General features: G+C 57.3%; 1 protein-coding gene across 1 annotated transcript in view; it reads right to left on the bottom strand.

Moving 5' to 3' along the window:
* Nucleotides 1-13,974, bottom strand: part of COL16A1 (collagen type XVI alpha 1 chain) — a 47,715-nt gene that overhangs the window by 20,507 nt on the left and 13,234 nt on the right. The window contains exons 25-43 of the mRNA XM_047084723.1: nucleotides 13,727-13,771; nucleotides 11,886-11,921; nucleotides 11,675-11,719; nucleotides 11,240-11,371; nucleotides 10,428-10,463; nucleotides 10,118-10,225; nucleotides 9,671-9,793; nucleotides 9,510-9,563; nucleotides 9,269-9,310; nucleotides 8,907-8,942; nucleotides 8,763-8,816; nucleotides 8,523-8,591; nucleotides 6,392-6,436; nucleotides 6,274-6,300; nucleotides 5,766-5,825; nucleotides 5,533-5,580; nucleotides 5,347-5,400; nucleotides 1,989-2,042; nucleotides 1,716-1,748 (exon numbers count right to left, since the gene is read on the bottom strand). Of these exons, the coding sequence (XP_046940679.1) occupies nucleotides 1,716-1,748; nucleotides 1,989-2,042; nucleotides 5,347-5,400; nucleotides 5,533-5,580; nucleotides 5,766-5,825; nucleotides 6,274-6,300; nucleotides 6,392-6,436; nucleotides 8,523-8,591; nucleotides 8,763-8,816; nucleotides 8,907-8,942; nucleotides 9,269-9,310; nucleotides 9,510-9,563; nucleotides 9,671-9,793; nucleotides 10,118-10,225; nucleotides 10,428-10,463; nucleotides 11,240-11,371; nucleotides 11,675-11,719; nucleotides 11,886-11,921; nucleotides 13,727-13,771 (1,101 nt within the window). The remainder of the gene's footprint in view (nucleotides 1-1,715; nucleotides 1,749-1,988; nucleotides 2,043-5,346; nucleotides 5,401-5,532; nucleotides 5,581-5,765; nucleotides 5,826-6,273; nucleotides 6,301-6,391; nucleotides 6,437-8,522; nucleotides 8,592-8,762; nucleotides 8,817-8,906; nucleotides 8,943-9,268; nucleotides 9,311-9,509; nucleotides 9,564-9,670; nucleotides 9,794-10,117; nucleotides 10,226-10,427; nucleotides 10,464-11,239; nucleotides 11,372-11,674; nucleotides 11,720-11,885; nucleotides 11,922-13,726; nucleotides 13,772-13,974) is intronic.

Below are 13,974 nucleotides of genomic sequence, written 5' to 3'. Positions count from 1 at the left end.
GCTTTGAGTTTTCTCCAGGAAGCAGCTCTGTGGGGCCAAGCCAAAGCCACTTTCCAGACAGGCGTGTGGGAGGAGGCGGAGGGGCCCGCAGAGGGACCATCTGTCCCGGCTGTTCCTGCAACCTGCACCCACTGTGAGGACACGCCGTGAGGATTCAGGCTGAAAAGGCCGGCCCCGAACACCAGCCTCTCTGCCCAAGGGAGCAAAGGAGCGGCTGCAGGGGCCAGGCCCTCTGCAGACGCCCCGCGGGATGGGGTCTGCCCTCCTGCCCCAGCAGATCCCGCCTGGCACGGGCTCCCCAGTTCGCCCACCCCTGGGGGGGGGTGTCCCTGGACCCGTCGTCAGGAGCCCCCCGCTCCACCTTCACTGTTCGCTGCAAAGCCCGGGGATGATGGTTGTCACTGACTCAGCGCCCGTGATGCCAGCCATCGGAATAGGCCTGTGCACATTATCACATTCAACCCTGACAGTGCAATGAGGCAGGTAATCTTATAAGCATTCCGGAGATGAGAAAGCCGATGCTCAAAGAGACAGTGTGACTTGTCTCAGGTAAGTGGGAGCCTGTACTGGGCATTGCTGTGCTGAGGCCAGAGCTGGCACTCTGTCCACGGGCCCGGGTTTCCTCCGGGGTGGCATCTGAGCCCTTCTCCAGACCACACACGGTTCCGGTTTGGGGTCCTCCACAGAGCACGTTGACTAAGAAGCCGTCAGGTGACATGTTACACAGAGTCGCGCAATCACTTGCCCGGGGGGCAGGACTTGGGGGAACGCTGGGCTTGCCAGGAGCCTAAGGGAGAAGAACTGGGGTTTCGCTGCCACACTCCCCTGTGATCAACCTATAGCTGCTGTCAGGAGGTTAACCTGAGTTAACCTCTCAGGAGGTTAACTGCAAGCTGCTTCTGGAGACATCTGCTGTCCAGAGCAAGGGCCGGCCAGGCAGTCCTCATGCTGTGGCCTGACCAGGACCCACGGGGGGAAGTGGGAGGTCCAGGGCACTGGGTAGTCAGTGCTAGAAGGGAGGGGCCCCAGAAGTTGCTGGGCTGGAGGAGAAAAGAGACCAGCCCTCATCTCCACAGGTGACTGAGCGAGGGAGGCCCGCGTCACCCTCGGTCCAGCCCAGCTTGGGAGGCCCGGCCAGAGCCCCCAGTGAGATCCTGATGGCCTGGCACAGGCCAACCCTGCCAGGACCCCAAGTCCCCTCTCTTGTGCCACTGGAATTGTTCCTGAAATCCCATCACCTCCCTGAATTCTTTCTGCATTGACCAGAGGACAGCTGAAGCCTTCTTCCAGGCCCTCAACCCAGTCCCGTCCAAACATATGCGACCTTTGCAGCTCGCTGCCTGATGACCCTTATAACTGCACTTGCACCCTCCTGCTGTGCTCTAGAAGCTGCTGGACCCTGCCCCGGTATGACCAGGGTGGCACAGGGCCTCACTGGTGGCTCCTGTGGGCAGGCTTTGCGGCAGGAACTACCCACAACATCCATCACGTGGGTACCTTCGCGGGATTCCTTCACGCACTCATCCAGCAGGTAAAATGGAGGGTCTGGCAGCAGCCAGGCGCCGTGCTAGGCCCTCGGAGACGGGTGCTTGGAATGCACATTCCCCACAAACAGCTCCGTCTGTAGCTCCCCTGTGCTGTGCTGAGACTTCCTACGATAATCCCCTCAGGAGACTTCCCTGCCAATTCCTACCCCTCCCCGCCTACCCTCTTACCTTAAGGAGGTGCTGTTCAATTGGTAAGGATCCCTGCAAGAGAGGAGACAGGAGGGCTCCAGGGCTCAGGCAGGTGTGGGGAAGGGGGATGGAGACTTATGGGATCAGGTAGAACCTTGGGAAGCCCCGTGCCACCCCGGCTTCCCCCTGCCTGGCACAAGGGAGAGAAGAGGGTCCCCCTGCATCTAAGGGAGCTGGCATGACAAGTCAGCCCCGGGAGGGGCAGGGAAGGGCAGGGAGGGGGCTGCCCAGTGACGCCTGGCTGGGACCTACCAGTTCGGCCGTTAGCCCAGGCTGTCCGGGCAAACCGGTGTTTCCAGGCACTCCCTGCAGCCAAGAAGAGACACGAGTGAGCGGGCTCTTCTTTTGAGCCCGAGGGCCACCCTGCTTCGTGCCCGCCACCCCCGCTGCCTCTTCTCTTCCCGCAGAACCGGGGGCCTGGCTGGCATAAGGCTGGCACCCACTCTTAGCTCAAAACCTCCAGACTGTTCGCAGGGAGAGCCGAGGAGGCCCAGAAGGGTGACCCCCAAAACCAGTCCGATGGGAGTTTTTCCTACATGTTAGAGGGGCATCAGAAATCAGGCAAAGGGGCTTCTGCACAGTAAGTAACGGCGTTTCTTTCTTGCACACGTGTCCTCTGTATTCTCCTTAATCACGGTCTTCCTGGCCAGCTAGGTGCTATCACCTCCAACTTGGAACCAGAGCAACGAATTCAGAGAGGGCAAGTAACTTGCCAAAGGCCACAAGACGAGCAAAATGCAGAGGTGAGGCTCAGAGTCAGGACCACTGGCCTCAACCCCTCCCTTAAGCGTGATTCCAGCACCTTCCTCAAAAGACATTCCCTGGAACACAGCAAGGTGGAGGCTTGGGAGCCAGTTGGTGTGAACCCCAAAACCACCTGGGTAATTTCTGGAGGGCTACTTGGAAAAAGGAAATCTCTGTGCCTCAGTTTCCTTAGCTGCGACACAGGGACAGTTTCTGGTGAGGCATAAAGGAGCTCACACGAGAGGTTTGCCGCCCAGACTCCCTGTCGCCCCTGCAGGCTCGCGGTGCACATTTGCATATTAAATACCCCGTGGAGGCCAGGAGAATGTTCCCTTTTCAATCCCCAGTGCCCGCCCGGCACAGAGGAGGCATGCATTAAATACGTGTCGAGTGAACGCACTGCTGCTCGCCCTGCTCTCCCCACACCGGGATTTCCTTGGCCCGTCCTGAGAGCTGGCCTGCCTTCAAGTCCCGGCTTCCGGTGACAGAATGCACCGCCTTCCCCGGCGAGCCCGCCCTATTTCAGCCCAGGCTCTAGTGAGGCCCGAGGCAGACTGGGGTCGGCCTACCTCCGGCAACCCCTGTGCCACTCGTTCTGCGTCCTGAGTGAGTTACCAGGGTCATGTGCTTAGGACAGGGCCTGGCGCGGGGAAAACACCTCGAACCCATTCGTGATCATTATGCACCTAAATCATTCACCCCTGCTCCCCTCCCCACTGCCCGTGTGTTACTTCAAGCCGGATACTTGGTGATTTTCTTTCCTTGCCCTCCTGGAACCAAATGTCCCACCTGTTGTCCTACTGTTAGAAGCCAGAAGCTACGCACTCACTAGCTACTAACTGTATGGCCTCTGGCACATTGCTTGACCTCCCTGCCTCAGTTTCCCCCGCTGGGAAACGGATGGGGATTACGTGGGATTACATTAGTTGGGCAAATACATGCTGTCTATCTCTGGGCCCGCTTCTGGGCCTGAAGACAGGAGCTGCCGGGCCTCCCTTCCCTGAAAGGGCTGCAGGGCCAACCTGGCCAGGAAGACTTGCACCTTGCCTGGCACGGGGCAGGTGCCTATTAGTGGCAGCTTGGCTTGGTCTACGGCACTGGCACCAGACGAGGACTCCGGTGCCTGGGACCAGACTCTGCAGTCACTCTTTCTGCCTTGTTCCCCCAGCGTGGCTTGGCAGGGTTCACACTCCATCAGCGTGTTAATGGGTCACTTTGAAATGACTCTCATGCTTCCCCAAGCAAACTGCAAAAGACCCCTGCGGACAGATTCCTGTTTCCTGGTGGTGCCGCAGGATGCGGGGACACTTGGCAAATGTGTGGCTGGCCCGTGGGGGACTGAGAGTTGGCTCTGGTGCTGAGCTCTTGATGAGACAGAGAAAATTGGATCCCGGCAGAGACTCCCATCAGCCATGGGGACTCACCAGAACAGATTCTCACCCCAGGGTGGCAGCGGGGGATGTATAAAATCTCCAGGGCAGGGGGAGTCGTTTGTAAGAAGCTTCCATGGGATTCTGCTCTGCATCCTCAGGAGCTGGGGGCCAGACCTGCAGAAGCCTAGGACCTTCAGGAAACGTGACCTGGTGTGCAAACCCTTGGGGAACCGTCCTGCGGGGCAGCGGCAGGGGGAAGCAAATGTTCTGTCCTGGGAAGCCCTGTCCAGCGCGGCCGGTTCCTAGCTGGATGACCTCAGACAAGATATTTCACCTCTTGGAGCCTGTTTGCCTCGCTGCGACTTGGGGATAACACCACTTGCCTGTTGGAGTTGATGTAAGACTCAAACGAACGAGACTACGGACGTAAAATAATAGAAGTCATGGTCCTAATGATGGCTAATGCCTTCTAAGCATTTACTATGTGCTAGGACATATGGTCCCACACATTTCGCGTGCATTAACTTGCTTCACGTTCACAAAAGCCCCATGAGGTACTTGCGGTAATTATCTCCACTTAACAGATGACGGAACTGAGACACAGAGAGGGTAAGGAATTTGCCCAGCATCACACCACAACTAGCACAGAGCAGGGCTGGCTTTCAAGGTCAGGTTCATTGGCTCTGGAATGCACGCTCTCATCGCAGTGCCACGCGGATCTCCCCTCCCACTGCTCTCCCCTCACTGTCTCTGGCCTCCACGCGATTGTCAGGCACAGTCCCGCCTCCGAGCCTTTGCACCTGCTGCTCTCCGCTGTCAGGAACACTCTCCCTCGCTCATTTCCGCTCAGTCTGGATGCCTTCCAACACGCCTCTCCAACATCTTCCTTGCCCTCCTCCCATTTTCTGACCCCACTCCCTGCTTTATCTTTCTCCTTAGCACATACCGCTCTTTTAACATGCTATGTTGTGTTTTATTTTTATCTTGCTTATTGTCTGTGTCTCTTACTAGAATGCACACTCTAAAAGGGGAGGGGTTTTTATTTTTGCCCACTGCTATAGCACCAGCATCTAAAATAGTGTCTGGAAAACAGCAGAGGTGCAAAAAGATTTGTTGCATGAATGAATGTTGGACACCGTTCCAAAACAGGGGAGCTTCACACGATGTACGGAACTATTTGACCCAGATCCTGGGTTCCTGACAGCTGACCAAGGCCTGAGGTTGGCCCGGGTGTCCATAGGGTGTCTGGGTCAGCACAGAGCAGGGTATTCCCTGCTCAAGAAAGGTCCAGGACTGCCCACAGCCCGTGCTAAGGGCTCAGAGCCTCGCCCCCCCACCCCATGCCGCACTGGGGAGCAGGAACACAGAGGAGCGAGGATGGCACGCGTCGGTGTCGGGCGGAGATGCGGCCCACTCAGGGGCCCACACAGACCCCGAGCCCTGCCACCCTGCCACCGCGCCTCCCAAACTCCCATTCTCTTCTCCCCCTTTACCTGCAGCCCCGGCATTCCAGGGGGTCCAGGGGGTCCAGGAACACCCGGGGGACCCTGAGGGAGAGGAGAAGCAATCAGACCCAAAAGAAAGCTCTGCCCCACCGCTGGGGGCAGCGGCATCACGGTGGGCAAGCCACAGGGCGCTGGCGGGCAAGTGGAGACACAGAGGAGACAAGCGACACACACCTGCGGGCCCGGCTGCCAGGAGCTGCCCATCCAAAGTCCCGGAGCACCCTGGGTGGGAGTGGGGGTCGCAAAAGAAGGGAGAGGTTATAGGCAACGTTCACACCAAGCGCAGGGCTGCGTGGGGAGGCAGCTGGCTGGGGCGCAAAGCCCTGCGGGGCCCTCGCATGTTGAGCCAACACAGGAAGCCAGGCCTCTCCCCCCCGGCCGGGGGGAGAGCTCTCAGCACCACTTACCGGCATGCCAGAGAAGATGGGGTCCCCTCGAGAAGGGCAGGAGCACTCCCCTGGCTCGCCCTGAAAAGATAAGAGCCTTTGTCAAAGGGGGGCAAGGATGGGGGACCTTCTGGAAACCAACATCCGGGAGGCAGCACGGGCTCTAAGATGGAGAGAAAGGGTTTAAATCCAGAATCTGCCTCTTACGACTGTGCCCTTGGACACCCTGTTCTCAAGCCTCAGTCTCCTCATCTGTAAAATGGGCAGCATAGCACCAAACACATAGGCCATCAGGGGGATGGAATGGATGAACGCATACAGAGTTCCTGCCCCACGGAAAGCACTCAGCCCTCAAGTTCTAAGCGCTACTGTTATTCCTGTTGGAATAGTAGCAAGGAGACCAAAATAACTCCTCAGCTCCTGTCTTCGAGTCCACCACCGGGTGCATACATTCCCCCGGGGGTGGGGTGGGGGGCTATAGGGGTTGTTAATTTCTCCACGGTATTGGCCACAGGGCCTGGGGACTTACCTTCTCCCCCTGAGGTCCCTTTTCACCCTGCAGGGAAGAAACACAGTGAGGTGAGTAGAGAGGGGTGTGGAGGCGAGACCTGCTGGGGCTTCCTGCCGCCCTGAGGCACTGTACTCACTGGAATCCCTCTGGCTCCTGGAAGTCCTTGCTGCCCATCAGGGCCCTGAGGGGAGAGAGCCCATGGTCAGTGGTGAGCCAGGACAGCAGCCAGCCATGTGGCCCACCGGCAGGGGAGGGCAATGGGACAAGCAGAAGCCTGCACCCCAGTGCCTGTGTCCTAGAGGAGGGGACTCTGGCGTAGGAGACAAGGAGAGAAAGAAGGAGAAAGACTGGCATTTCCTGAGCACCTTCGGGGGGTCAGACACGGGGCCAAGCACCTGTCGGAGAACAGAGTGGGATCCCCACTCCCATCCCTGCAGGACGGTACCGTTCTGTTTTCCAGGTGAGAAAACTGAGGTTTAAAGAAACTTTGTAATAGACCCACCAGAATCACTGCACCCAGCTATATGCGGCCCAAAGTCCCTGCTGGCGCCCTCTCTCTCCCCCTTTAGTGCTCGCCACACGTTCCATCACAAAGGTCATCTCAGCTGACTTAGCAGGAGATGGGAATTTCTGCCCTTAGTTTATCACCAAGGATTTGAAGACTCTGAAAGGCTGTCACTGGCCTAAGGTCACACAACTTGCACGGTGTGTGGGGCTGGGAGGGGGGGGGGGCTCCCGGCTGGGGTTCAGCCTGAGGGAAGAAGATCTGGAGAAGTCTGCCTGGCTGTTCAGGGGCATTCTGATGGCTGCCTTCCTGTGGGACATGCCACCTTCACACACGGGACTCGCAACTCCACGAGAATCGGGACTGTCTTCACTTTTACCTCCGCCTTTACCCAGGGGCTCCCTGGAACAGCCAGGGACCCTGTGTCTGGGCGACACAGACTGGTTGCATGGATGTGGGCGAGTCCCTGGCCCCTCTGGGTTTCAGGGCACCCTCAAGAGGACCCCATCAGTGATATTGCCAAACCGGAACTGGAATTTCTCTAGGGATCCATAAACACAGAAAAGATATCTTTCACTGGGCTGTTTTCAACATTCCCAGAAACCCAAGAGAAATTACACACTTGCCCACGACCTGGCATGGCACAGCCTGGCTGCAAGGTAGCACTGCTTTGATTTAGGCTAGAATTATACCATCTCGTAAAATTCTAGTGGGTTCATGTGGAGTAGACGCTGACTATTATACAGGTATTTGATGAATGAAAATAAGGAAAGGCATTTATTATTACTTAATCTATGCAATTTGTTCAATAGGCACATCTTTTAAAACATGGGAATGAGGGGCGCCTGGGTGGCTCAGTCAGTTCAGCGTCCGACTTCGGCTCAGGTCGTGATCTCATGGTTCGTGAGTTCGAGCCCCGCGTCGGGCTCTGGGCTGACAGCTCGGAGCCTGGATCCTGCCTCGAATTCTGTGTCTCCCTCTTTCTCTGCCCCTCCCCTGCTCACTCTCTCTCTCTCTCTCTCTCTCTCTCTCAGAAATAAATAAGCATTAAAAAAATAAATAAATAAAACATGGGAATCGTGGGTGGGACAGGAATAGAGAGGTCTTTGAGGGTAATGAGGTTGCTCTAGATAGATCTGTGCTGGCCAGTATGGTAGCCAATAGCCGCATGTGCTTATTTAAAATTTAAATGAATTGAAATGAAATGAAATGTAAAATTTAACTCCTCGGTCACACTAGCCACATTTCGAGGGCTTGAAAACCACGTGGCTACCGGCTACCCTCTCGGGCAGAGCAGAATAGAACATTTCTATCATTGTGGACAGCTCCACGGGGCAGCACCCATTTAGATGAGCCCCCAAGGACCAGGCTTTGAAGTGGGGTGGGTGAGTTAACATACGGGCTTTGAGTCAGACAGACCTGGGTTCAAGTCCTGACTCTGCCTGCTCATTCTCTGGCCTTCCGGGGGACAATGATAGCCAGTCCCTTACAGGGCTGTTGTGAGGTTTAAGTGAACCTCTGTTGCTTTAGAGCTCAGCACAAGGCCTCAGCGCAGTCACTGCTCCAGAAATGGTGGTGATCAGTGATGTCATTCAGGTGCCCTCCCCTCCAGACAGTGTGGCTTTCCTTCTCGGAGGCTGGGCCTCTCTCCTCCCCTTCCCCACGCTGTGGGGCCCGGTCAGTCAGCCCTGTGCCCTCTTCCCAGCAGCACCAGCCCGGCCCCAACAGGGCCTCCAGCACAGAGCACAGACAGGACCCTTACCGGAGGCCCAGAGACACTGGCACCAGGGGGCCCCATCGGCCCGGCAGCTCCTTTCAGCCCCGGAGACCCCTGCAGAAGAGAGAGCACAGAGGCTAAGGGCGTCAGTCGGGCAGGTGAGACGCATCAGACCAGGTGTTGGGTGGCCCACCGTTGGGCATCACTCACTCCCATGTCCCCGTCCCCCCTGCCAGGGCACTCAGAAGCACCGCAGGTCTAGCGCCCTACGAAGCAGAGGCTCACCTTGGCACCTTTCTCTCCGGTGGGGCCAGGTGGTCCCCGAGGTCCCGGAAGCCCCTGCAGACAGAAGGAAGCACAGTTCCTTAACCCCTGGCCCGAAGTGGCCCCTTCCCCCGCCAGACTCCTCTAGGCCAAAAGCAGACGTACCTGAATGCCAGGCAAACCCTGGACTCCAGGTTCCCCCTGCAATTTAGAAAAGACAGACTGGGCCACAGGCCCTGCCCCACTGGCAGACCTGGTCTGGGGTGGGGTATCTGCCAGCCCAAATTCAAGAGAGCTCCCCGGCAAGACCGTGAGGGTCAGAGAGGCAGGGGTCAAAGCCAAGGTCCCCCGCAGGAGTGATGACAGGCCAGGGCTACAGCCCAGTTCTTCTTCCCAAAGCTGTGCCCTTGAGCACTGGAGGCCAGGCAGAGCCCCATAGCTTTGGGGACAGATAGGAGGGGGCAGATGGTTAATAGAAGTGTTGGGAGGCTGGGGGCAGGCAGGCCAAGGGAAGGCTAGAGACTCACCTGCGGCCCCTGGATTCCCCTTCCCGGAGGTCCAGGCTCTCCCTGAAGAGACAGAAGGACAAACCTTGCCTTGGGATTCCCCACTCACCCAATAGCCTCTTCCCCAGCCTCTTCTCCTTTACCCCCGCACCTCCACCTTCTCCCTTCTCTGGGGCTGATCTTCCCCACTCCAGGCCCATGCCCCCCCCCCCAACCCTCACCACACATACCTGCAGCCCAGGCTCCCCGTACACACACCTACCTGGGTGCCCTTCAGTCCTGGGGGCCCTTGAACTCCAGGTAGACCGGGCTGGCCCTAAAAGATACAGGTGGCCCATGGGTCCCACAGGGAAAAGGGTGCAGGTGGGAGAGAAGGCAAAGCTCAGGCAGGGAAAGACCAGAGGGCAGGTAGCCGCAACTCACCGGTTTCCCAGGCCGGCCCACACCTTCTGGGCCCGGCTCTCCTTTGGGGCCCGGCTTCCCAGGCAGTGCTGCCGTGCTCGGCACCGCCCCCTGCAGGCTGGGGCAGGCAGTGCAGCCATCACCCTGGTCAGAGAGAGGCGCAGCCAGCAGTCCTTGAGCCAGGGCTGACAGGCGGGCCAGGAAGAGGCACCGGAAAAAGGGGGGGGGGGTCCCTGCGCCCCTCTGAGAGCTCTGCCCCTCCACTGCCCCCACCTCGGTCTGGGAAATCAAGACACGCCCCGACCCTCCCTGCTCTTCCCCTCCCTGCCTTGCAGAAGAGCTGAGGCATCACCCAGCGATTCCGGTACCCCGCGAGGCTCGCAGCCTGACTCCGCAGTCCTTCACCTCATTAGCTCTCAGCCCCATTTCTTTTTGTCCGGGCAACAAAGTCCCCCCTACCCGACTGACCTTTTCTCCTTTCGGGCCCATGGGGCCCCGCACGCCAGGCTCTCCCGACAGTCCCGGCCGCCCTGTGGTGCCTGGCACTCCGGGATCTCCAGGGTTCCCAGCATCACCCTGTAAGGAGCAGGCTTCAAGGAGGGCAGAGGTGGCCCAGCTGGGGGCAGACTGCCTCTTGGGAACTAAAGGCACTCAGAACCCTTTGCTGGGGCCTGGGGGCTGCCCAGGGAGTGGAGAGCGGGCACAGGGCGATCAGGAAAAGGAGGTGGAAAGCGCCTCAGAGAGGCGGTGCCCACCCGTGCCCACGAGGCTCTCTCACCTTGTTCCCCTTCGGTCCACGCTCTCCAGCCTTGCCCTGGGGAGAAAGCATTTCTAGTACCCACTCACTCATAGCGGACACCCCTAAGCGTCTGGCACCGTGTTAGACCCAGGGAACTCAACAGGGCACAAAACAGTCCAAAATCTCTTCTCTCGTCCTAGCAAAGCAATGCCGGATAGATTAAGAGAGGAGCCGAGCCAGAGTCCTGTCTGGGTGACCCCCGGCAAGCTGCCTAACCTCTCTGTGACTCGGTTTCCTTACCTGTCAATGGGAAGGATAAGAATGGCGTTGGCTTCTACCCTGTAGAGTCCTTGTGACATTAGACGAGCTAACGTGTATGAAGCAGTGTGTGGCACCCAGCATACGCTATGGCAGTGCTCGCTGTGACCAGTAGAGCGAGGACAATAATAATCAGTCCTGTGGTAACCACGGGTCATCCTGAATACCTATCGTATGCCGCGAAGTGCTTCACACACACGATTCCTAGGCCCTAGGTGTCGGTGATTGCAACACCACCACGCAGAGGAAACAGAGGCACAGAGAGGAGAACAGTAACTTGTTCAAGTCAAAGCGTGAGTGAAAGGCAGAGCTAGAATCTGAACCCAGGCCCGCCTGGTCCCGAGTTGGTGCTCTTTCTTTCGTACGCCCTGCCAGGCCGGGTCCCAGGATGAAGGGCTGAGGCATCCTCTGGGGACAGAAGCACTGACCCTTCCATCGACTCCCACCTACTCCCCACCATCCAGGGAGCCAAAAGACCCGGGCAGGGTTCGCCCCTTCCTTTGCGCCTCTCCTGCAGCAACCTGGGAGCTCACCTGTTTCCCTGGCAAGCCAAAGCCCGGGGGCCCAGGCTCTCCCTTCTCTCCAGGAGGGCCGGGCAAGGCCACCGCGTAGCTGTCCCCATCCTGAGGCTCGGACAGGGCTGGGCATGGCCCACAAGGCTCCCCCTGCCAAGTGAGGACACAGGGTTGGGGGATACCAAGCCGGGCCTGTAATCGGGGGGCTGGGGAACGGAGCCGGGCCTGACACAGCGTCCCTGCTGGGCGAGGGATATCTCAGGTGAGATCGCGGGAGGACAGGCAAGAAATGAAGGTGAGGGCCAAGTCATCAAGGGTCTTGAATGCCATGCTAAGGAGTAAGATGTTACCTTCAGGCAGTGGGGAGCCTTGTGGGGATTGAATTAGAGCAAGATAAGTGTGTGTTTAGGAAGTTCACCCTGGCTGCAGAGGGGAGAGTGTCGCCAGACTCACCTTCTCCCCTTTGATGCCTGTGGATCCCACTGGCCCTGGTGGACCCTGTGTGATTAAAAAAAAAAAAAAAAAAAGAGGCCACGTGTGAGGCCCAGCACCTGCCTGGGCTATGCTGGGGCACAGTCCAGGTCTGTCGTCCCCCCCCCCCAGTAGTAGGTAGCACCTCCTGTCTTGCCCTTTTCCCAAGAGCTGTTGTGTCTAGAGTACTTACCGGCCGGCCAGCTGGCCCTGCCTCCCCAAAATTACCCTGTGCAAAGCAGAGAGCAAAGGGTCAAAGAGAGGGTGCTGGGTCAGTCCCCAGCCACAAACCACAAAAGTTGCCTCTTAGGACCTCTAGACTACCCCTCTCATCTCCTGGCTAGGGAAACTGAGGCCAGGGATTTCCCCCAAGGTCCCCAGGAGAGTCTGTGGCATGTTCCCCAGGCTCACTTCACAGAATCCTAGCCCCGCACGCAGCCCTCACCCAGCACACGAAGATCATTAGCTCATTCATTTGTTCACTGGATGCCTACATGGCTGTGCCCCGGGCAAAGTGCTGGTGGGTCGCAGTGAACAGCACACCCAAACACCTTGTGCAATTTACACACGTGTGGGGGACAGGAAGTAGTTTTTAAGTCACAGTAAGTGTAAACAGCCAGGAGGGCTATGAAGGGCACAGACACAAGGGAGGCCATTTTGGACAGGGTGGTCGGAGAAGTGTTGACCACAATTATTATCAGAAAGACGAGAAGAAGGCCATCCAGTGAAAGAATAGGGGGAGGGGGGAAAAGAGGGAGAACGTACGAGATGGTGGGAGCCACGAGTACAGAATCTGAAAGGTGGGGACATTCCTGGTTCCAGAGCGGAAGGAGGCCAGCACATCCACAGCCCCGGAAACGGAAAGGGAAACGGAGGAGAGGAGAGCCGGAAGAACCGGGAAGGCAGGCAGGGTCCGGCCAGGGTCTTGTTAAGCACAGCAGGACTTTGCTACAGAGTCAATCATGAAGGATTTTAAGCAGGGAAATAATGAAACCCGAGTTCTTTTTGCAAGGGCACGTTATGTTAGCTGCTGGGTGGCAAACGGGCTGTGGATGAGCTACGGTGGCCACAGGCAGGCCAGACTGGGGGGCTGCCACCAGAGTCCAGGTGAGACTGGTCGGGACTCAGATGGCGGTGGCGCTCACAGAGGTGGAGAGGAGCGGGGGAAGCTGACAGAGATGCCTGTTGGCAGGACTGGGGGAGATGACTTGGGGGAAGGAAGGGATCCAGGCTGCTGCAGTTTTGGGATCTGAGGAGCCGGGGACGTGCCATTTACTGGGACAGAGACATCTAGAAGACGAGGCGGCTGTGAAGTGAGGGTACAGGGGCCCCGTCTTGAGAAATGACGGGTGTGGTCTGCCTGACAGAGCAGAGTCCGAACATATATTTTGGTATTTCTCACGCTTGGACACGCATCCACCCGTGGAAGCCCTCATTTGGGTAACACCGCGTTATAAGTTCAACGCTGTCATTTGTCCCCAACACAATCATAAATACAAATGTGAACACGGGCCCTGAAATCGAGTAACCCAGCTGAGCAGCGAAGATTACAGACTCTGGAGCCAGATTCCTAGGCTCGGATCCCAGTTCTACACCCGAACACCCATGTGACCTTGGGTAACTGACTTGGCCTTCTATGCCTCTGATTCTTCATCCGTAAAATGACAATAATGGAGTAGCTCCCCAAAAAGGTTTTAGGGGGATGAAACAAGTTAATACGTGCCTAAGCACTTGGAACGGTGCCCGGCACATCGTAAGTGGTAAAAGAGAGGCAAATATTGTTATTTTATTAAAAGGTAGTCTTAAATGTGCTTAATTGTTTTAGATTATCAATAAAATAAACACACGGCACTAAGGAGTTCTCTTGGAGAAGGCAAGGGCTCTTCCAAATAAGCTCATTGACTCCAGTCTGCAAAGCACGGATGAATTTATTTCACTGTGGGTTTACAGTTTGATCTCTCGTCTGTATCGTCCCTATTCCCTGCCTCCCTGCCAAGAAACCGTGGTGTCACTGACAGCTAACCCAGAGCTCACCTTCTCTCCTTTCAGCCCTGTTGGCCCTGGAGCCCCAACTTTCCCCTGAAAAACAACCAAATCACAGTTAGAGCACCTTCCCACTCCCACACCTGCAAAACCCCATGGTTCCAGTGTCCCCCAGAAAAAGCAAGGCCAGCTTGGAATTACGAATGCCACAACTCCAGCGGTAGCTGGGCAGTTACTTCTTTTATGCAGCCGGGCACTTGGAGATTCTAAGAGGGAACTCCGGGGCAAGCAACCCGGGG

The sequence above is a fragment of the Lynx rufus genome, unplaced genomic scaffold, assembly GCF_022079265.1.
Source record: "Lynx rufus isolate CCGP_SWC_20201006 ecotype Redwood Valley unplaced genomic scaffold, mLynRuf1.p SCAF_2, whole genome shotgun sequence".
Lineage (NCBI taxonomy): Eukaryota > Metazoa > Chordata > Mammalia > Carnivora > Felidae > Lynx > Lynx rufus.
The sequence above is the reverse complement of the archived record's forward strand: the minus strand, read 5'-3'. Positions and strand labels throughout refer to the sequence as shown.